This window comes from Pleurodeles waltl, chromosome 4_1, assembly GCF_031143425.1.
Source record: "Pleurodeles waltl isolate 20211129_DDA chromosome 4_1, aPleWal1.hap1.20221129, whole genome shotgun sequence".
NCBI classification, from domain to species: Eukaryota; Metazoa; Chordata; class Amphibia; order Caudata; family Salamandridae; genus Pleurodeles; species Pleurodeles waltl.
In genome coordinates this window covers 157225659-157249892 of record NC_090442.1, presented here as the reverse complement: position 1 = coordinate 157249892, position 24234 = coordinate 157225659, and the positions used below count along the sequence as shown (strand labels likewise).

Here is a 24234-nt window from a genome sequence, read left to right as displayed (position 1 = left end):
GCTCTTTCTCAATCTCCTCACCTTTACCATTGTCACCTCGAGGGACTCTAACTGACGAGTTAACCAGGGGCCAAATCCTTGATCCCCTCTTTTTAGGTCAGTCTCTGTCAGCTTATAGTGGGTTTAAAGCCTGCCCGTTATATACCATTAGTAGACTTCATGGTCACTCTCATTTGCTTGCTTCTTATTCATTAGCTCGTGTGGGCTTTACTTTTACTTCATGTGTTTGTTCCTCCCTTCGAGCATAGACACATTACTTCTGTCCTTCCACTACTCACTTTCCAGGCACTGATATTTTCTTTTTGTTTAAGCACGCAAGAGAGTGGGACTTAGGATCCAGTAAACACAGTGACTGTGTCAGACAAGTCCTTACCAATGATTTTCTTTACATCCAATTTTGGGCATGTGGGGTACACTGGGTCGTCTTGTGCTCTAGAAATTGCCTAATGGGCCCAATGCGTCAGTGTGTAGAGGCCTGCGCCACATTATATCTGTGCCAGGTATAATGTATGAAGGGTAGCCGTGGCCACATTAAGAACCAGGCACCAGACAGACTAGATCTGGCCCAACTTTTCAGTTCTTGTACTCTGATGAGGGTCTTCCACTTATGCTAGAGGGGGATATTCTAAGTTCATATGCTCTTACATTTGGAATACATTAACACTCTTGCTATGTCCGATTGAGTTGGATGTGGCCTTCAAAAAGGGCCTGAAGGTCTTATTAGTTAGCTAAGATGTGAATATGAGTGGTCCAGCTTCACTATCAGCCAATGTTCTTGGGACCTCATTTACAAGGAGCTTGCGACGCAGTTGCGTCGTTTTTGTGATGCAGCGGTGGTGCAATAAGTGCTCCGTATTGCTCCATATCTACAAACTGACGCATTGGGCGCCAGGTATAACGTATGCAGGATAGGCACTCCCACGTTAGAAGCCACGCAGAACTGATGCAGTGAAATTTACAACTTTTCATTGTGTCACTCAGTGACTTGACTGCGTCAAAATTCTCATGCCTGCTCAGACGAGGTGTTAAGTAAAGATTGACACAGGGCTTTTAACATAGGACTCTCCTCTGTGTTCTGACACATTGCTGGAGTTGCATGAGTTTTACAACGCAACTCCAGCAATGCTTCACTTTAGTGGCAACACATGCATCAGAATTTCTGACGCAGCCATTACAATTTGCACCATGGAGCTCTGTATTGTAAATACAGCACATCCATGGCATCGTTGTGGCACTTGTGGCAGCGCAAGCATCAGATTCTTGTAAATGAGGCCCTTGGTGTCAAGAAGTCTGTTCTGGTATATACTGCACTGAGAAAGAACCAAAGAAATTATAGCCAATTCTAGTTTAATTTTGAGGCTTCGTGTCTGCTTGCGGGAGGAAAATTGCCTGCTTTGAATAAAAGCTGTCAATACCTGTTTGTGAGCAATGTAGAAAAGAAGGTTGGGAAAGAGATAAGCATAAATAAATCATTTTCTGCTCTCACCTCCTGTGTTCTTTTTCTCTTCCAGGAAACCTCATGTGCCTATGTGCTGATCGTCACAGCCGTATACTGGGTCTCAGAAGCAGTCCCACTGGGAGCAGCAGCCCTGGTTCCTGCTTTTCTCTACCCACTATTTGGAGTCCTGAAGTCCAGCGAGGTCAGATATCATCTGGTATTTAGATTAGTAAATTCCCATCTGTAGAGCCCCAAAAGGGAGCAGAAAAGCCTATGCTAGGCCTCTGTTAGTGTTACCCAATTAGGTGGGGCCGGTTCCTCTCCATTACTGTTAGGCAAGGGGAGAGGACTATCCACTCGGTATTAATGATACATAAGAAGGGAGACTTCATAAATTCTGACATTAGATCTGGCTCAGTCAGTGTTGAGAATTGCTTGTGTCGTGCTAATGCCTGTGAATAAGAAGGTTTTTTCCAGGCAAAGTAGATGTCTTTGGGAGTCTCAAGCCATATGCAGTTCTCCTTCAATCAGAGCAATCTTCGATTCCTAAGACGGACACATTCAAATTGGTGCATGGTTTCCACAATAACAGTAATGGGGGATCTGCCAAAAATAGATGACTGTGCCAGCCACCCTCCTCTGTGTACTCCCATCTGATCTGAATGATACAGGAAGGTGGTACAACCTATCTAACTCTGTCATGGGAAAAGTTTGTCAAGTAGCTTAGACACCCCTGGAAAGGGTGGTGGGCTGACCACCCGATTTAGGGTAGCAAGCCATCGCAATCTGCAGCAGTAGTCATTATTTGCAGAGCTGCAAAGCAAGCCATTTCAGTCTTCCATAGAAAGCCCTGAAAATGTCCAGATGTATGGAAAAAACTCCTAGCATTTCAGGGACTTCATCAATGTAGATATTAGAAATGTCTCCAAAAGCTCCCCTTTGGTGAAACATTTCCATATTAACATTGATGGCTGCAGTTCCACTATAAGATAGTGGACATTCAGCGGGAGACCTATTTCCAAAAAGCAGTTCCCTCTATATATGCCCATATATTTCACCCCTTAAGTGACCCTCAGCACATAAGCGCTGACTCTAACAGGTTAGCCTGTCTGCAGTCAGTGTGGCATAGAAGTGTGATATATGGAGCCCTCCTTGAGCTTCTGTCAGGTGTCTATAAAAGTATGGGAATAGATGGTTGGCATTGGGTTTTAGCCCACAGTATGCATTCTGTTGACAGATGATGAACAGTCTTTTGTCTTCTTTGCAGGTTGCCGCAGAGTATGTTAAGAACACCACGTTACTACTCATGGGTGTCATCTGTGTTGCAGCCACTGTGGAAAAGTGGAACCTACATAAGAGAATTGCCCTGCGAATGGTCATGATGTCAGGAGCCAAGCCCGGCATGTATGTAGAGTATATTCCTTATGACCTTAATTTGTCTCATGAATGTGAGTACAAAATCACTATAAACCTAGGGGGTCTATATCAGACCTCCGCCTTGAAGAGTTGCAGCCTTAATGCTTCTGCAGGTAAGAAGTTCCAGAACTATAAAAAACTCTCTCAGTTCATTTAGATCAAAAGAAAAGCCCTTGGTAAGTGTGAACAATAAAGAAAGGATACCTAAATTGCAGTCTTTTTTTGTTGAATAGGGCAGCCCAAAAATACTAGAGTCACGAGATAGGACAGAAAGGCTTTCTACCTGAGGACTAGCAGAACTGGCTGAAATCTCATTTGATTAAAATCATCCAACCACCCTGATGACTGCTCCAATGGGTGAAAGCAAGCTGTTTGTCCAGGTAAAGATTTTGATAAATGGTTATAAGAGGGATTTTGCATTTTATATCATGGATTTTAGGGCCAGATGTAGGTACAAGCCATTTTGCGACTTGCAAATTGCGAGTCCTTCCGAATTGCAATTTGCAACTCGCAAACTGGTATGCAGAAAGGTGTCTCAGACACCTTCTGCGACTCGCTATGGGGTCGCAAAGACCCACCTCATAAATATTTATGAGGTGGGTCGCAGTTTGCGACCCCATAGCGAGTCTAGGCACTCACGGGGATGGTGGCCTGCTGGAGACAGCAGACCTCCGTGTCCGTGACTGCTTTTGAATAAAGCAGTTTTTTTTTTTCTTTTTGCAGCCCGTTTTCCTTAAAGGAAAACGAGCTGCAAATAGAAAAAATACCGAAACCTTTTTGTTTCTGTTTTTTTCAGAGCAGGCAGTGGTCCATAGGACCACTGCCTGCTCTGAAAACATATTTTTGTTTGCATTCACAAAGGGGAAGGGGTCCCCTGGGGACCCCTTCCCGTTTGCGAATGAGTTACCATCCACTTCAAGTGGATGGTAACTGCGAGTTGATTTCCGACCGCTTTCGCTGTCACAAATCAACTCTACATCGCGGTGCGACTCGCAAATAGGAAGGGAACACCCCTTCTTATTTGCGAGTCTGAAACACATTTTGCGATTCGGTATTGACTCGTAAAATGTGTTTCTGCATCGCGGGAGGCCTTTTGCGCCTAGCAAACGGCGTTTTTCGACGTTTGCGAGGCGCAAAAGGCTACTTACATCTGGCCCTAAGTCACTAAGGTGAGGGAAGGGTCAATTTTAACCCAATTCAAGTAAGCCATGCTAAATATAGTAGCCTTTGAGGACAATTTGATAAAGTGGTCAGCTCTTTTATTACTTATGTTCTGTCCATTCCCAGGTAATGGAACTGTCTCACTGTGAACTGCTAAAGCCAACGTTCCCTATGTGCCAGTGGCCACAGAAAGAAATGTAGAAACATATAATTCCGAAAGAGTATAATTTTTGTGCTGCATGAAAAGTGACTGTAAGGGCTTTAACCAAGGTCATCCCTGTCAGCGGTGGGGCTAACATGCACAGAAAAGGGGAGGAACGTTTGAGGGAACCCAAAGGAGAAAGCACCCAGGGAACACAATACCCAATTAGGAGTTATAATCCTCGATTAGTTCTAATTGCCAGGAGCAGAAATTAATAGCCATGTAGCTCAGTCACTGGATGTGGGCTTCAGGTAGACACATGAAATCTATGATGGCAGATCAGGTATGCCAGATCCATCCAGCTTCACCTGCACCTTCTCATTTCCACTTAGGATGCATGCACAACCAACGCTTGTTAAGTGATTATCAATGAAAGCATATACAGCCAGTCTGGAGAACCAAACTTGTGTTTCACATACCGAAGCAGTCTTTAGAGCATTGACTACCTATGTCGCGTAGGCTCTCATTATCCTAATGAGACTACTGGATTTTGAGCGGCAAGATTGTTCACAGAGTGGGGGACTGAGTCTGTCCCACGGTGAAGGACCCTTGTCACTCTAAATCCGGGTTTTGCTCCGGCTAACTAGCAGTGCCTCATCTCTCCCAAAGGGAAGAGACAATTGGGCAGCCCAGCACATGGGATCTTAGTACTTCCCAGGGAAGTCGTGGTCACTCAGGCCACAACCGGTTCTCTCATACATAGGGCGGTGTCATATATAAATGACAAAGGCAGTTTGAGTTTTAAAGATTGGTTTAATAAAACAACTGCATTTTGGATAGCAAAGCGTGAGCTGCGATAACCAGAACTACACAACACAGTAGGATTAAAATAGTAACGATGAGAGTGAAGCACAAGAATAAGGCTATCATAGTGCAACTAGATTAGGTCCTCTCTAAGTTATATTCTGAGCACAGCATGTAAAGCTCTAAGCCTGCCTTTCAGGTTCCCCTGGGAGGACATCAACCCTCATACCTGAGCAAAGGCCTGTAATCTGCATCAGCATCTGCAACGGGGCAGTCAGCATCTTGTTGTAGGTTTCTGTTCAGAATCTCCCTCTTACGTGTACTCGGACTACAAAGAATTTTTATAACTAACACGCAGATGTTCTAAGAAAATGTCCCTATGTAAGGATGCTTTTTTTCTAAGAACACTAGAGACTAAACTTCTACCACATGTACCGGCAATGTACCAGACTGTAGCCTTGACTAAAGCACAGGGTGAGCAAGAATGCATTGTTTGAGAACACAGTGCTGAACTAAGCTAAACAGTGTGATAAAAATAAATAAAACAAGATCGTAAAACTGGTTATTATAAAATAACAGCGCAAGGTTGAATAAAATGTATCTAGGGCAAAGTGCACAAAGGCCTAATATGTTAACCTAATGTGCATGAAGCTATATTAAAAAATTGCCACACTACACCCTCCCCTTGTCGGTAGAAAGTGGTTTAAGCCGAAGCTAAAAATGCCCAAAACTAAAATATAAGTAAAACCGTAAAACCCTATTCAATTTCAACAACTTAAGAGGACACACAAGCATAGTAATTTGTCAATTTAAAAAATGAGCATCCGGCCAAATGCCGAATTCAAAGGACAATGTCAATTTAGAATAAGTCCAAATCAAGCAGTGTTCATGGAAAGCAGGAGAGTCTCCACTTCGGCAGATGACAAAACCGGAAAATCCACGCCAAAGACTATCAAAGAGCAGGTGTGTTCCAAAGCCCCAGTATCAACCAAGGCGGCATCCCGTGCAGTGCCTATGAACGGGTCAATATTAACTTCCTCCAGGAAGGGTATCTCGTAAACAGCCTCTCAAAGTAAACACAGCCGCAGCGCGCATGTCTGGAATGAGCCCTCATCAAGAACATCAACAGATCAGCATCAACCACTGGGGGGCATTGCTGTGAGAGACAAACGGTCAGTGCATGTTCAAAAGAGCACCAACGGCACCGAAACACGGGCTGCACACAATCCAAAACCGGTCTGAATGACAGCGACCAGTTAAACTCCAAATGTTCCAGGAGTGTTGCTCCAAAGAGCTGCATCATGCGTTCACGACACAGCTGCGCTGATGGGAGCGCCCAAATACTTCCTTGTTGCGGCGGGACAGCCATTGCGGAAAAACAACAGCAATAGCGAAATGCCGGCTAATAAAGCCAAAGTTATCGGAAATCCCCCAAAAATGCTTCCAAAAAATTGAATGAATAGCCGAAGGTATTAAACTGAATATGGAAGAGAAGGTGTGAACGAAACCAACACCAACAACTTTGAAAAAGTGTGCCAATCTAGCCGTCCTGGAAGCATTAAATATACGTCCCACGAGTTCACCAAAGTGGCTCGGAAAGTTTGTATTTAACAGGGACTGTATTTCCGCCGATGACCTTGCCACCTGAAGTGCCTAGGACTCGCGTGCAGATGTAAGGGCCACATGCTTCTGAAACAACAAAGCCTTCAGTCTGCTTAACTTGTCAAAATTCACCTTGGAAGTAGCAATGTGAGGCCAAATATCTGCTACCTCCCTTTTTTTAGTGGGGGGAAACAACACGTTCCCGCAGCAAGTAACGACCTTAGTGACCAAAACAACGTAAACTATTCCGGCCCGCATGCCACAACAGTCTTCACTATTGAGGAGGACGTAGCTGCCGGTTGAAAGCACCTGGAACCTGCGTTTAATCAAGGGGACTGGAACTCCCTTCAGATAGCAAGCCAAGTTCGCAACTGAGGCATTACACGCCCCATGCAAGGACAGCTGCTTACAAATCATCCAATGGCTGACTGAAGTCTCACATTCACTACCACTAAGAAAGACCTCTTTCATGCCATTGAGGCATTTGTACGAGAAGGGAAGCTCCCACACCTCATGGATGTAACTATCTCCCAACCTTTCATATCTGCCTACAGGAACATGCTTCAAACAAGAAGTGAATTGTAATGTAGAAATAGGCAAATTAATAACCCCATGTATCAACCACTCTGCTGAGGGAATCTCGGCCACGGTGAACAGCAATCTTTTTAACTTTTCAATGTTGAGCATGACATAAGTCGCCTCCTTCTTAGCCATTAGTTGTTGTTGTCGCGTCAAATTAAAGGAAAAAAATATTTCCCTGGCACTGATGTGCTGCCACGGAACGCGACCCGCCTTCAATGTCTGAAGCGTCCAACCCAACTGCATAATGGACCTGGTCTGACTCTGTCCATGATATAATGAAGACATATCAGATCGTATAATGTCTATAGCAGAAGAAACAATGTTGTTAATTGTATATATCCGGTCGGACAAGGTGTGAATTTTATTATCCACAACAGCTAATGCTTTTTTCATATTATCCTGATCTATCTGCATTAACTGTGCTGCAGCCTCTTGTTTGGAAAGTTTCCATATTTCATTGTATATTTCATACAAGAAACGCTTCCTACGTGGTGCCTTTGGGCCTGACAAAAAATCTTGTAAGTCAGTGTTATTAGACAGGAGAGTGAGATGTGTCTTAACTGCATCTAGCGAGGATGATTTTAGCCATTGCTGGCACAATTTTCCCACACTATATGTCGTAATTATTTCAGCATGTGCTGTGATATATAGCGAGGGTCAGACCTACTCGTTCGGAAACCCTTGAGGAGGTGACAAAACATTGATGACACCCGTTGGTATCTATTGGCCACAATAACCACCCACCTGGACGTGTCAGTGAAGTGTTAAATGTACCATTCTGGACCCATTCAGCAAGCTCATTAAAAGTTGCATTTGTGTGCTTCTGACAGTTATCAAACCGAGCAGGGGCAGGGATGCTAGGTATGTTTAATTCTCTGATTGTAGCTAAACCTAAGCAGCTGGTCTGTTGTACTGTTTCATTTAAAAAAATAATTTGAACGGGAATGAGACATACTCTAAACAATGTTTCTCTACCCTGAGTTTGCCAAGTTTTTGTTCCCCAAACACTTTTCAAATCAACATTTGTTTACCAATATTCATAACTTTCAATTGATAACCGGGAAACAAAGGAGTCCGAATATATACATTTTGTGTTGGTAAATAACATTTGTTTATCCTTAGTCGGAGTTAACTTAAAATAATATGACTCAGCATTCTTTTGATGAGGCCCAGAAAAATACGCAAACTTATCAAAATAAGTTTTGGAACTCCCTTGCGGGGGAGTCGGGCAATGTTCCCATTGCGCATAGCCAAATATTGTTTTTGGACTGCTGGCTTTATGTATGAAGTGGTGCCCATAATAATTATAGCAAAACATGTCACCATAATTGTCTCTAAACTGGTAAACATCTTCATTTTCATAGACAGTGTAATATTGCAATTCTGTCATCATTTTATCAACTGTCTTCACATCCCAATCATCAGATACAATGCCTGGTATGACTATATCATTCATAGATAACTTTAGCACATATAGTATTTGAATTATTTTAGTGCGACCGTATATATCAAACATTACTTTATCCCACACAATCCCATCTGGAATCGGTACTGCAGAAATGTTCACAAAGGACAAGTCTCTTCGAACCTTATATGATGAAAAATGTGGTTTAAACACCTCCTCCACCTGTTCAACCGCTGATCTCTCAGGAAGAAAATGACCATGTATCAACAGAAAAAAAGTAACGACAAACCCAATCCAAAGAAAAAATGCTAGCATAGTCAATAAAAGCCACAGATAGTTCCACGGAAGAACAAAATACGTATCTTTAAGCCAATGCATCAGCTTACGTGAACCTGACAGGTCAGCAGTCGAAGAGCCGAACGAGTCCGATAGACCATTGTTGTTGTCGGCAAAGTAACCAGAGGCAGTTCGTGCAAAAGGCGTTGCCATAGTCAATGGAGGAGTTGGTGTTTCCTGCGGTGGTATACTGTAGATAGCACCACCCGTCACGTTCGTAGTCATGGCGACTTGATAAAATGTTTCTAAGTTGGTAGTTGTTAGTGGAACCAATGCGAGATCATCATCCACCGTCCCCAAGCTCGGAGAGTCAACAGTGTTGGTATAGACAACTTGAAGCGGAACTTCTTCTCCAGTAGTGAGAGGGATTCGGGAACTACTGGACGTTCCTCTTGGTCGGCTGTGTAGAATCAGCCACATGTTGTAACTTGACATTGTCAATAGAAACAAAGCGATTTTCTTTGGCACCTGGCAACGGGGGTAGAATAACAGTTCTGGTTCCGTGTATCCCCAACACAGGGACTGGTGCTCGATAAGAAGGGACAAATTCTTTTTTAACTTTGACCGTTTCACGCACACAATCCCCAACCCTGGGAATCCAGCCGGTAGGTGTTACTGGCACATCCTTAATTCATGTGGAGGCAGCATTGTTAGAAGAGTTATCTTCACTGAACTGCTGTAATTCCTGTAAAACAGTGACACGATCATTTATGTCAAAAGGTGTTTCCGCCGCCTCCACACCAGGACCATCAAGATCCGGAACAAACATTTGTGTTCCGAACAGGCACTCATATGAAGTACGACCCCCAAGGGACCTTCTAGGCAGGTTATTTAGTGCTCTCTGAACTCCAAACAGGTGAGTTAGCCAACTACGACCCGTACCTAAGACTCTGGCTGTTAAGGATTGCTTTAAATCGCGGTTTAATCGCTCCACGACAGAATTTCCCTCGGGATGAAATGGAGACGAGTACTGGAGCTGGACCCCCAACGAAGCCATGGTGTCCCTGAATGCCCTTGAGGCAAAAGCAGGGCCCTGGTCCGAATGGAATGCCGCAACTACATATGTACTGATAAAGACTCACAAATCTTTAATAACAGACCGAGCGTCAGCCACACAAATCTGGAGCAGGAAGCAACAGCGACTAGTATATATTTATATGCACTATCCGGTGTTAATGGACCACAATGATCCAGGTACACACATTGTAATGGTTTGTTTGAGATTAAGAGGGATGTCTGCGGCGGGCGCTTAGCTGTTGAAACTTTAATTTGTTGACAGATGTCACAACAAAGGACATACTGCTTGGTCTCTTTGTAGAGACCAGGCCACCAATAGCGGGCCTGTAATAGTGAAATTGTAGCTGCCACGCCAGCATGTGCAGATGCCACCCCCTCATGCGCTGCCTTAATCAATTGTGGTCTTACATCTCTATTGGGGAGGTCGCGTACGCCTACGCCCGGGATTTTAACTTCAGCGTTCAGCACACTTCCCATCAAGTATTGGTATTTATTAGGAAATCCTTTAGGATAAGGCGTACCATCAACCGTAGCTTTTATGGCAGCCATAATGTCTGTGTCTGGTTTGGAACTCGAATGAGTCACTGCAGCTACAGTGGCAACTGCCACTGCCGACTTTGCGGCTTCATCATCCAAGGTATTTCCAGCAACGTGTATTCCAACCCGCTGGTGCCCAAGTGTATGCACAGCATGGACCTTAGGTAGCGTCTCTTTCAGGTCTGCCACCTTCCCCCACAGTAGTCTGTGTCTTATGGTGTTGCCTTTTGAATCTCTGAACCCATTCAGGCGCCAATAATGCAGATATTCATTAAAGGACTGGACGCAATAATACGAATCACAAACAACCAGGGTGAACTGTGTCGGATCTGTATGTTCTAGTGCAAGTAGTAGAGCTTTCAGCTCTGCCAATTGCGCTGTACAATCCCCTAAGGTCTGTGTATAGGTATGTCGGGGGCAGAATTTCTCCCCCTCCATATAGCTGCTCACAACTGCACATGCAGCAGAATATTGATGTTTTGTACAAATCGCCGGTTGCGCAGAGCCATCGGTGTACATGACTACCTGATATTGATCAATAGGCAATGTGTCAGCGGGTACTGGATAATCAACTTCATATTGTAGAAGTCCTGAGTTTGTAACTTTGGGTCAAATATGTAGTCTACATCAGTGGCTGTCAAGGACATGGCCCATTGTATCCATCTTGGGTGGAGTGCTTTCGCGTTCGGGACGCTAGCCTTTGTAACAGCCTCAAGGGCCGGAATAGGAGAAACGACAATAATGCGTTTCCCCTGGGCCAGAGGTCTCTCTTTAATAACAGCCATCTGTACAGCAGTGAGAATTTTCTCTGTGGGTGCAAATCGTTGTTCAGCAGCAGAATACAAGTGTGACTTGTATGCAATCAGGACTGTCTCACCTTCATTAAATGTGACATAATTAAACCCAATGGCCACAGCTATCACCCTGATGACCAAATGTGTCTTATTGTCCCGTGTGTGTTTCGCTGCTACCATGTCTGCTTGTAACTCTTGAAGAGTATGTGTATGTTCAATTGTCCAGAATTTGCTTGAAAAATCAGGACGTATTAATTCATATAAAGGTTTTATGCGTGTAGCATAATCAGGAATGTATGTTCTGGTAAAAATTTAGAAAGCCCGACATTGACTGGAGTTTCTTAATCGTGTTTAGTGGTTGCAATTGTGCACACTTCTCTAAAAATTGTGGCCTTAGGCTCTTCCCTTCATTCGACAGCTCATATCCCAGGAACAAGACGCTGAGGAAGGCTATTTTTGATTTTTTTAAATTAAATTTGTAGCCGAGTTCGGCAAACCCCACAACAATGCGGGCTACCCGTCTTAAATGTTGTAGTAACTCGTCATCTGTGAGATATATATCATCCACATATGACAATGCTTCAGAGTCCAACTCGTGTAAAATAGCAGTCACACGGGCCGAAAACAGTCCTGGGCTGTTCTTATACCCCTGAGGCAAACAACAGATTTTTTCTGGGAGCCTAGCGCGCTAAAGCCTGTTAAGTCTCTGCTTTCAGGCGCTATATTCTGGCAGAAAAATCCATTCGAGATATCCAAAGTTGTTTTGTATTTTTTCCGCACAATGTTGCTCATTAGTGCAGTGCTATGCGAATTGTGTATAGCATATGCACGTCCGTTCAAATGTCTGTAGTCTAAAACTATTCTATATGAATGGTCTGGTTTTGCTACAGGAAATAAGGGATTATTCATCGGTGAGACACAGGGCTCAATCACTCCCTGGTATTCTAATTAAGTATCTCTCTCACCGGTGCCCTCGCTTCATGTTTTATGGGATACTGCGGTTGTGGCTGAGGTTCACCTTTAACGCGAATTACATGATATGGAGAATCCCTGTCCCACCCTACGTGATTTCTATATAACGCAGGTGCCTGTGCGAGAGCCCATTTTATAGAATAGGACTCAGCGAGTTCTTGCGGAACAAGGAGCGAGAAGGAAGGTTTAATAACCTCTTCCCCAGCTGGGCAGGTGCGGACAAAATCAGGCGGCCAATCTTGTTCAGCCAACAAAATGTCATATATCTTAACCACACGATCCCAAAAGATTGCGTGTATTGTGCGTTCAATGTCTCCTTCTAATTGTAAAGTCACTCTATACACCCTATCGGGTTCGGAGACACACAGATCTGCTGTTTCTACTTGGATAAAGTCATCAGTTGCTTTCACCTCCAGATGCTCTAGAAGATTCCGGCGAACTATTGTGACCTCTGCCGTGCTGTCTAGTAGTGCTAGAGCCCATTTCTTGTTCTTCAAGAGAACCCTCTTCCTGAGTGGCATGTCTGAGACTGCTGCCACCTTTTTCTTTTTAAACTGTTGTTTTTGTGGTACCGGTTTCTCTTCCTTCTTTACAGAAACCTCAGAAGAGCGTTGTGATTCCTGTCTCGGTTTCACGTACTCTGTTCTCCGCTCTGACCGCACACCTCTCTCATTTCTCTTTTCCGATGAGTCCTGAAAGGAACGAGATTTGCGTGTATCAGTATATTGATATCTATCAGGCGTTTTTAGATTATGGCGGTCATTCTGACCGCGGCGGGCGGCGGTCGCCGCCCGCCATGCGGTCACCGCCGAATGGCCGCTCCACGGTCAGGAGACCGCGGATGCCATTCTGGCTTTCCTGCTGGGCCGGCGGGCGACCGCCAAAAGGCCGCCCGCCGGCCCAGCGGGAAAGCCCCTGCAACATAGAAGCCGGCTCCGAATGGAGCCGGCGGTGTTGCAGGGGTGCGACGGGTGCAGTAGCACCCGTCGTGATTTTCACTGTCTGCAAAGCAGACAGTGAAAATCTTCATGGGGCCCTGTTAGGGGGCCCCTGCACTGCCCATGCCAGTGGCATGGGCAGTGCAGGGGCCCCCAGGGGCCCCACGACACCCGTTCCCGCCATCCTGGTTCTGGCGGTGTAAACCGCCAGAAACAGGCTGGCGGGAAGGGGGTCGGAATCCCCATGGCGGCGCTGCAAGCAGCGCCGCCATGGAGGATTCCCTGGGCCAGGGGAAAACCGTCGGGAAACCACCGGTTCCCCTTTTCTGACCGCGGCGTCAGAATGGCCCTGGAAGCACCGCCAGCCTGTTGGCGGTGCTTCCGTTGCCCTCCACCCTGGCAGTCATAGACCGCCAGGGTTGGAATGAGGACCTATGTCTATTCCTGAGATTATATCTATTCTGCGGGGTCTCCGTATGTGGGGATTCTCCCCTTTCTTTTTTAGGTGTTTGTTGTTTTTTCTCCCAGCGCTTCTTAGTACCCTCAGGTTGTTGTTTAGTATTGTCTTTATTACTTTTTCCCTGAAATTTTGTTTTTTGCGGTCTAGCCCCCAGGCTATCACGACCAATACTAGAATAAGTTTCCGCTATTATTTTAGGCAGTTCCCACTCCTGATCTTGTTGCGGAACGTCACAAAGACGCTTACGCACCGCAAGTGCAACTGCTTCCCCTTTAAGATTACTTAGGATAATTGAAGAAACCGTGGCAAAGTTGCCCATCAGTTGCATTCCTAAATCTAAGGCCGGGGCAGCCCCGTATTCATCTTGAATTTGCTTAAGAACTTCCGGTAGGTTGGTGTACCGTGTTCCGTTGTATAGAGCGTGGCAAACACCGTGCCCCATGTGTTACAATGTTCCACTGTAGGAACCATCCCAAAGGGTAAACACATAGTCAATATTCTATGTTTGTCCTGAGGTCCCGTATGGGGAAATACCACTTCCAGCGTATTAATGTTTTGTGCCAGCTAAAATGGAGTCTCCTCCCACTTTGCTGGGACTTTACCCATAATAGAATGTACAGTCGCCGGATTTATACCTGGTGTTACTGCGTGTGGTTGTGCTGGAGCAGCACTCGCTGGGTTTTTTATTTAATGTCCGCATTACAAATTGTACTAATCGTCTATATACTGCTGTTAAGTCAGTATATAAGCATCGAACCTCAGCCACCGCCATATTTGCAGCCGCAGGATGAGGTGTATATGTGGCCAACAAAGGCCAAGTAGGACCTTCATTACTTAGTGGACCTAACCGTACTGGTAATATCGTATGGGGTAGGGCGCCATCAAGCCAATTATTATGGTCTTGATAAGATAGAGGTATCTCTACATATGTGTACGCCCTGTATTGTCCAGGCGCGTTCGTATATGTATGGAATGTATTTGTGTTCCCATCAACTGCTGGAAATGTGACCCAAGAGTAAAAAAGTTCTGTTCTATAGGCTGCGTGGGCGTCCACCACAAATGGGACTGGACCACCCTGGGCCGTAAGGCCGTGTGCTAGCAAATGTGCTGTGAGCGGGTGTCTCATGTTAAGAGCTATTTGTACAACCTGGGGATTCGCCATTAGAAAAGCACCAAGAATTCAGAGAAGGCACACCAAAAGGTTTTTTTTCCTTTCACGGTTCAAGCTTGAACAACCACCCGCTGTACATAGGGTTACCTATACAGCGGTGGCGGAAGTCCTCAGTACCACGGACATCTCCGTATATGGAACTGAGGGATCATTATATTATATGAGACTGAGATATACCGGTGGACCCGAAAATTAGAGCCTGACCAAACATTGGCGGCGCTATGTCGCGTAGGCTCTCACTATCCTAATGAGACTACTGGATTTTGAGCGGCAAGATCGTTCACAGACTGGGGGACTGAGTCTGACCCACGGTGAAGGACCCTTGTCACTCTAAATCCGGGTTTTGCTCCGGCTAACTAGCAGTGCCTCATCTCTCCCAAAGGGAAGAGACAATTGGGCAGCCGAGCACATGGCATTTTAGTACTTCCCAGGGAAGTCATGGTCACTCAGGTCACAACCGGTTCTCTCATACATAGGGCGGTCTCATATATAAATGACAAAGGCAGTTTGAGTTTTAAAGATTGGTTTAATAAAACGACTGCATTTTGGATAGCAAAGAGTGAGCTGCGATAACCAGAACTACACAACACGGTAGGATTAAAATAGTAACGATGAGAGTGAAGCACAAGAATAAGGCTATCATAGTGCAACTAGATTAGGTCCTCTAAGTTATATTCTGAGCACAGCATGTAAAGCTCTAAGCCTGCCTTTCAGGTTCCCCCGGGAGGACATCAACCCTCATACCTGAGCAAATGCCTGTAATCTGCATCAGCATCTGCAATGGGGCAGTCAGCATCTAGTTGTAGGTTCCTGGTCGGAATCTCCCTTACGTGTACTAGGACTAGAAAGAGTTTTTATAACTAACATGCAGATGTTCTAAGAAAATGTCCCTACATAAGGAAGCGTTTTTTCTACGAACACTAGAGACTAAAAATTCTACCATGTGTACCGGCAATGTACCAGACTGTAGCCTTGACTGAAGCACAGGGTGAGCAAGAATGCATTGTTTGAGAACACAGTGCTGAACTAAGCTAAACAGTGTGATAGAAATAAATAAAACAAGACTGTAAAACTGGTTATTATAAAATAACAGCGCAAGGTTGAATAAAATGTATCTAGGGCAAAGTGCACAAAGGCCTAACATGTTAACCTAACGTGCATGAAGCTATATTAAAAAATGGCTGCACTACACCTTCACCTCCCACAGAGATCGATGACAACAAACTCTATACCACATTATTTACAAAACCCATTGAGAAAATTACTTTGTTAGAAACTGGAGTTATCATTCCAGAGCCTTAAGAGATGGCCTCCCATTTGGGCAATTGCTCAGGCTACAGACAAATTGCTAATTTAAGGATGACTTTTTCAAAGAGGTAAATGCCCTTTCATTGTAACCACTGGAGAAGGGGTATCCCAAGTAATTGGTAAAACAATCAATGCAAAGAGATTGGTAAGCCTCGAGGGTAAGCCTCTCAGTAACTAACAAACAATACCCCTCAACCGTATTATCACTTTTTGTCCATGATACAATAGGATTGTTAACAGGATCTTTAAGGGAATCAAAAAAGCATTGGAACGTATTATTTTCAGGTGAATTCGCCCTGCATGTATCTTTATTATTCTTCAAATGTGGCCATAACATTAAAGTCCACGTAGAGAGAGCCTGCAACATCCCATCTAATGTGAATTCCATTACCTCCTTGTGGGATCTTCCACCTATAATTGGGAAACATAAATGTGGCTTGTTATTTCACCTCCAGTACTAATGTGCTTCATCACGACGTAAAACATGACCTATTTCTTTCCAAATTGTAACTCCATCCATGTGGTTTACTACATTTGGGGGTCTATGCAATATTCTGTACATTGAGCAGACTTTGCAAAAAATAAAGTCACAGATTAGATAACTCAGAAGTGGGATAAGATATAAGGTCCAAAATGCCCCTATTGTAGAACACTGTACCTCCACTAATCACATCAAAAACTGTATCAATTGGTAAGTGATCAACGTTGTGAAAAAAAAAACAAGAGGTGGCCATCTGGAGGCCATGCATACCGGATTGAAATGCATATGGACTGTTCGCTGTGACTCCATCACTAGTGGCCTGAACACCACTGAAGAATAGAATGATGTTTTATTAATTTTATCCTCAAAACCTTGTACAGGGTTGTGTTACTGTTAGAAATTGGGTCTTCAGATGCCATAGGTATGCACCCTGCCCAAGTAGGGACCGCAATCCTAGTCAGGGTAAGTCATATATACACCCTAAGTTATTCAGTGCTCACCCTCTGGTAGCTTGGCACAGAACAGTCAGGCTTAATTTGAGAGGCAACGTGTAAAGTATTTGTCTAACACACACACACACAGTAAAACAATGGAAACACCACAAAAAGACTCCACAGAGGTTTAGAAAAATAAATAATATAATAATATTTATCTGAGTAAAACAAGACCAAAACAACATAAATCCAGTAAGTAGTAGTTGAGATATGAATTTTTCAAGATTAAATCCTAAAACAGTGCTTAAAAGTCAATAGCTCTAAAAGTTTGATTGAGGTTGCGCTAGACTGGGCCAAATCCAAAGTTCAGTCTGACGGCGATGGAGCATGGGTTGGATTCAGTTCCATGTAAGTCCCACTAAAGTTTTACCTTGTCAGTTTGGTTCCAAGAATACGTTTTTGGGTGTGAAGAGCCGCAAGGTGTCGCAGATGGATGGGCTGGAGCCTCGCGGTCACAAGCGATGATGCTGCTGTGCGAAGAGACAAAATTGCATCCACTTGTGCTGATCCTTTGTGCCAGTGGCATGGTTCCGGTACGAACGGGCCCGTTCACGTTTGCGAAGAGCTCAAAAGCTTGATTTAAAGAGCAAAAAGACCACTGCCAAGGGGCCAGGACTCGAGAGGCAACTCTTGGGGGTCAGGAGTTGATTGAAGATGGATCCAGGAGCTGTAGCAAGTGAGTTGGAAGAAGTCCTCCATGTTCCTGAGACTTCAAAAAAAAGGAGGCAAGCCAGAAAGCCCTTGGCGTCACTCTGGGTTCAAGTGAGATGGGTCCAGTCCTTGTCCTCAGCTGGACAGCAAAGCAGTTAGGCAGTTCCTCAGAACAGTCAGTCAAGCAGAGTGGCAATCCTTGCTGCACAGCAGCCCTTACTCCAGCAGAGTTCTTCCCCAGGTCCAATAGTGTACCGTCTTGGTAGGGTCAGAGCCCCGGTACTTATACCAAATGTGCCTTTGAAGAAGGCATGACTTCAAAGTAGCCTTTTGAAGTGCACAGGTCCCCTTTGATCTCAGCCCTGGCGCCAGGCCACTGTAGGGTGTAATCATCCCTTTGTGTGGGAAAGAGGGCACTCCCTATTGAAGTGGGTCAGGTCCTCTTCCCTCTTCCTGCCCAGGAAGGGCTATCACAATACAGATACGTTCTCTGTCTCACCCACCCTTCCTGTGTTTGTGGCTACCTAGAGGGAATGCACAAAGTACAACAGTCACCAGGACTGTATTGGAGACAGGCTGCAAGGCACAGAGAGCAGTAAGAGCAGAGAAATGCCCACTTTCTAAAAGTGGCATTTCTAAAATGGTAGCGTTAAATCCAACTTTACCATTAAAGAGGATTTTTCATTAGCATTCCAAAGACATGAAACATGAGGCAGCTACTACTTTCTAATCAGCAATTACAGCTTAAAAGTGTATTAAGGAATTCCCAATGCTAACCAATGAGAGGAGTAGACCTCACAGTAGTGAAAAGTGACTTTGAGAGTTTTCCACTACCAGGATATGTAAAATTTACAAGTACTCTAAGCCTAATCACAAGCTCTTCTTAACACATAATTCATAGTGGGACCACCTGGCCGACTGTACATTTTTCCCTTTTCTCTGGTGCAATACCATAATGACCAATCACTATTAAATTCACTTGTTTCAGGTAGTGAGTGCTCTGCATTATTCCTCAGTCCTTATGTTAACCTCCAACTAACCATAGATGATGAAATGCTGTTGACTAGAAAACATGGACAAGGTGACCCTTCTTGAAGTAATATATTTTCTTGTTTTTCTATTTATACCCACGTCACTCCCTTATGTTTGTTGCACTGTGTGACCATATATTGAGCATTCAATTACCAATAACTTAACATATGTCCCAATCCGAGTTTTTTTCATTGAACTGTGACAGGCTGCACAGTATTTCTTGGAGATTTCGTGTTCTGGTTGAATGAATCATACATCCATCAATTGATGAATTTTGTATTTAAATATGTCCTCTGTGAACCATTGTTTTCTGTTTCACTATAATCAACCTTAGTTCCTAATCAGCGTATCAGGACACCTTTGTGTTATATTACTATCACCTAAAAGGTGGCATTCATATAAGACACAATCTGGCTCTTCATACAAAAGTGTCTTCTACAGACACTGACGCTCTTTCATCTCTGTATTTTATAATGACAAGTCTAGAATTAAGTTGTTAAAAATGAAATCATTTATCTGGAAGGATCCCTTTGCACCCATGTGAAATTCAGCTTTCAATATGAAGTTATCTTTGTCCAGGCTTAGGCACCCTCCTGATTCAACTCTTAAAAGACTTCAAATTTCTCAGTAAAGCATGTCAGATTCTAGGGATATTCTCCTTTCTTACCTACATACAAGAGCATAAACTCCTTCTAAGCACTTACAAAGACCACAATTTATATTGCAAGATCTCATCACTAAATGCATAGATCTTCTTGTAGACCCATTCTGATGGAACATCCAGGATTATTTGGAGCCTTCAGCATCTGTGGCAATACAATGAGCGGTTTACCTGAATCCAGAGGCAGTGTCTTTAAAAAGTGTGTGATTGTGGGTGGGAGGGACGCTCTCAAGGGCAACTTGGGGGCACAAGATGACACTTTGCATCCACAACACACACACACCTCATGATACACTATGCATAGTTACACTTAATGTAAAGGGCCTGAATAGCCCTGTTAAATGGAAGGTCATCCTTTCCTATCTGGAACAAATGAGGACAGATATATGGCTCTTACAAGAGGCCCATCTTCAGGCTAAAGATAGGCTGAAGTCAAGGGCTTTCCCGCAACAGCTGCACTCCTTCAGGGCTTGTAAGACAGTGGGGGTAGCAATCTTGTTATTGAGATCCTTTAATGGGAAGATAGAGGATAAGGTAGCATAGATTAAAGGGCTGCTTCTAGCGTACCACATTCGGGTGAGAAACCAAGTATTGGCCCTGGGTTATTTATACACTCGGACACTCTGAACTCTGGGGTGAAGCTGGTCCTGCTGGGAAGCAACCTCAACATAGTATTTAGTAATGTAATGGACCGCTCTGCACAACACCAGGCGTGTCCGGGGAGATCTCGTCAGAGGAAGCTCGCTGCCTACAAGAGATGGGACTGTGGGACCTATGGAGGTTGATCCACCCCCATTTCCGGGACTACACCTTTTCCCATGCACATAAAACTTACACCCGGCTTGACCTTTCCTTGGGGACGAGAGAAATACACACCCTGATCACTGCTGTTGATATAGAACCCAGCTCCCTGTCTGATCATGCAACAGTTGTGGTCCATCTTGCCTTCCCCCCAGGCGGCTCCCAGGCATCACTCGTGGCACCTGCTCAAGACCCTCCTGCATAGGCCCATGGTGGTTATACAAATAGAACAGGGCATTCAAAATTACCTCTCGCTCAACGACACAGCGGACACCTCTGTGGCTGTTCCTTGGGAAGCTTTAAAAGCGGTTGTCAGGGGAGAGTTCGTGGCTATCTCTGCAGCGGACAATAAACTACGCCAGAAGAAGAGGGAACAATTGCAACAGCAAGCTAGAGAATTGGAGCGTATCCATCACTGTACCGGGGCCCCTAGAGTTTGGAGACAGCCTGAAAACAATTAGCACAACTGGACCTTGATGCAGTGGATTACTCTATCCTCTGCCTAAAACACACCTTCTACTTTGGGGGAAATAAGGGCAAGATGTAGCAAAGGTTTTTACCCATTCTGTGTCTATGGGAAAAAGTATTCGTACCTATGGCCATAAGTGTGGGTAACTGCTAGCCAACAGACTTTGAGCCCAACACTAGGTCATGACTGTAGAGTCACTGGCCCAGTCAGACGGCTCTGTGCTCTGAACCAGCACCCATATCACAGCCAAATTCAGGGATTTTTATAGCAACCTTTACACCGCGCAACGTATACGGATCACCACAGCTGCTGGATATTTAGAGACTAGCAACATCACACCTCTGCCTCCGACATATGCGGATGAGATTGACCAAACTATGTGCACAGAGGAATTAATAAGGGCCATCCCCCAATTACAGCCTAAGTCACCAGAACCAGATGGATTCCCAGCGAGTTTCTACAAGACCTTTTGTCGCTCGCTGGCTCCTCTTCTGACTCGGATGTTTAATTCAATTGCAGGACGAGTGGACTTACCTCCGCCTATGTGAGACAAGTCCATCGTAGTTATTCCCAAGTCTGAAAAGGGCAAGCAGAAATGCGAGTCCTCCCAGCCAATTTCCCTCCTTAATATTGATGCAAAGCTACTCACGGGAATCTTAGAAGCTAGATTAAATCCACTGATGGCGGGAATGGCTAGCCCGGTTCAGTCCGGGTTTATTCCCCAATGCCAGCGCAGCAACAATACAAAGAGAATCCTTCAAATCATAGACAAAGCTAAAAGATCTTGAAGGGAAATTGTGCTGTTGGCAGTCGATGCCAAAAAGACCTTTGATGGGGTCCATTGGCCCTACCTAATTGAGACACTCCTCCGCTTGGGTATAGAACCCCGCTTCCTAAATTGGATATTGAGTAACTACAGCCACCCAAGGGCAACTGTCAGTGTCCACAGGCTTACATCAACGTCCTTCCCCATAAGTATAGAAACCCACCAAGTGGAGCCCTTCGCTCAACAAGTACGAGACCGTTCGAGTATTAACGGGGTCTACTTTGGTGGAGAAGACCATACCATCTACCTCTACGCAGATGATGTCATAGTTTCCCTGGGCAACATGCGCGTGGCCCTACCAGCATTCTTGGACGAGGTGGAAGCTTTTGGCACTGTGGAGGGATTCCACATCAATGTTCAGAAGTCCCAGCTCTGAATATATCGGATTCCCCACAAACAGCATTGCTGCTCTAGGGTAGTTCTCCTGTTCTTTGGACCATGAACACTATTCCCTTCCTGGGGAGCCCTCATTAGGCAGATCAAACTAGACCTTGCTCAGTGGCGTTTGTACCCCCTTTCCTGGCTGGGTAGCATAGCAGTGTTCAAAATGACCACACTTCCAAAGATTCTCTTCCTGTTTCAAATCTTGCCCGTCGCACCACCATCTGGAACGATTGAGACGCTACAGAAGGAGCTGACCTGCTTTATCTGGGCAGACAAATGTCCCAGGATGACTTAGGCCCTCAGCCACCAACCCCAAAAGGATGGCGGACTGGGCATCCCTAATCTTAGCATATACTATCACGTAGACCAGCTCTGCTACCTTGTCGAATGGTCCAGAGTAGGATCTGAAAAACCATGGCTTTACGTGGACCGGGCGATTGCTGGTATACACCTTTGGAACACCTTTGGAAGGTGCCTTTTCATAAAAAGCCACAGCTTCCCTGGGGCCTCCACTCCTCCCCATGCTCAAGGTCTGGGATTAGGTGGCCACAACTGTGGGCCTTACCACATTCCCATCCCCCCAACGCCCATACTTGACAATCCAGACTTTATGCCGGGACAGTACACCGGTTATCCCATTGGTGGAAGACCAGCGGGTGGTTTGTTGGTCACCTGTATGATGCAGATGGGGTTTGCTCCTTTGAACAATTAGAAGAAGTTTTTGGGCTACCGAAGTCTGAAAGACACCGCTATCTCCAAGTCCGACACTGGGTCACACATTCTGCATTTCGACCTGGAGCCCAGAGACCGTTACTCTTTTTGAATAGTGGCTTCTTCGAAAGCTCACGGACAAAGACATGATATCAGTTCTTTACACCATTCTATTCCGGCCCCCAACACTGGGATCCCCGGGGCAGTGCAGTTGGGAGCGAGAACTGGGTAGATACCAAACTTCTAAAGACGACATACAGCTCCCAACTCGGTGAGCATAGAAACAGCGGTTAAAATTACCACTTACTGGTATCAAACACCCCCCACCCCAGATACAGCAATGCTATGCCACATGCCCAGCCAATTGCTGGAGGTAATGTGAAATGTGGGGTACACCACTCCACAGCCTCTCGGACTGCCCCAAACTCCAGCAAACAATACTCACACTCTGGGGCACCACAACGGTTCCTACTTTCTCAAGTATCTTAGGCTGCTGTGACTTCTGGAGCGCCCGTAGCCTGAGTTTCTATATTCCAGAATTAAATGTGCATGTAGACTTCCCTGGCCATTTTCCGCTTGAGTGCCCACTGGGGGGAAGGGCTAGGGAGGGAGGGGAATTTAATAGTTTAACTGTACGCTTTATTGATCCTATATTTCCTTGTTTTACTTGATCTATTGTTAGTGTTGCTTTGAAGCTGACATACTTTTGAAATGATAAAAAGATTTAAACCATAAAGCGTGATTGCTTCAGTACTAGCCAGAGCCTCACCAGACACATTGACTTAGGAGGGCTTTCCAAGGTTACTTGAATTCGCCAGGACAAGCAACTTCTTGTCTGTACATATGAGGTTCTAAGGAAGGATTAACAAGAGGTTCTCAGTCCATTTTTTACCCCAAGAAAGGTAAAACAGTATAATAATTTGTTGTAAAAAATGTGTTTGGACACCTTGAAGATGCACACACACAGAACTTGATTCTTCCATGCCTCCTATTTGTGTGAAGGGTGGCATTATACCTGACAGCCTTAGGGTGGCCACCCCCCAACTTTTTGCCTGCCTCCCTCCACTTTTCTGACCCTGTTGTTGCTGGCTTTAGGACTCTGCGCACTTTACCCCTGCTGTCCAGTGCTAAAGTGCATATGCTCTCTCCCCTAAACATGGTAACCATTGGTTCCTACCCAATTGGCATATTTAATTTACCTGTTAGTCCCTATTAAAGTGAACTACATGTACCCAGAGCCTGTAAATTAAATGCTACTAGTAGGCCTGCAGCACTGATTGTGCCAACCACATAAAGAGCCCTTTAATCATGTCTCAAGCCTACTATTACAAGGCCTGTGTGTGTAGTAAAACTACTTGCCAAGCCTTAAACTTCCCTTTTTCTACATATAAGTCACCCCTTAGGTACATCCTAGGTAACCCATAGGGCAGGGTGCTATGTAGGTAAAAGGCAGGCCATGTACTTATGTGCTTAACATGTCCTGGTAGTGAAACACTTGTAAATTTGTTTTCGACGACTGTGAGGCCTGCTCCTCTAACAGGCTAGCATTAGAACTGCCCTCATATACATTTGAGTGGCATATTCTGATCTGGAAGGACTAGTCCTGTCATGTTTAGTATTGCCAGAATGGTGATAGCAAAT

The 24234-nt window shown here is 44.9% G+C and overlaps 1 protein-coding gene across 1 annotated transcript in view; it reads left to right on the top strand.

Moving 5' to 3' along the window:
- Positions 1-24234, top strand: part of SLC13A4 (solute carrier family 13 member 4) — a 235981-nt gene that overhangs the window by 33192 nt on the left and 178555 nt on the right. The window contains exons 2-3 of the mRNA XM_069227958.1: positions 1512-1640; positions 2706-2842. Coding sequence (XP_069084059.1) covers positions 1512-1640; positions 2706-2842 — 266 coding nt within the window. The remainder of the gene's footprint in view (positions 1-1511; positions 1641-2705; positions 2843-24234) is intronic.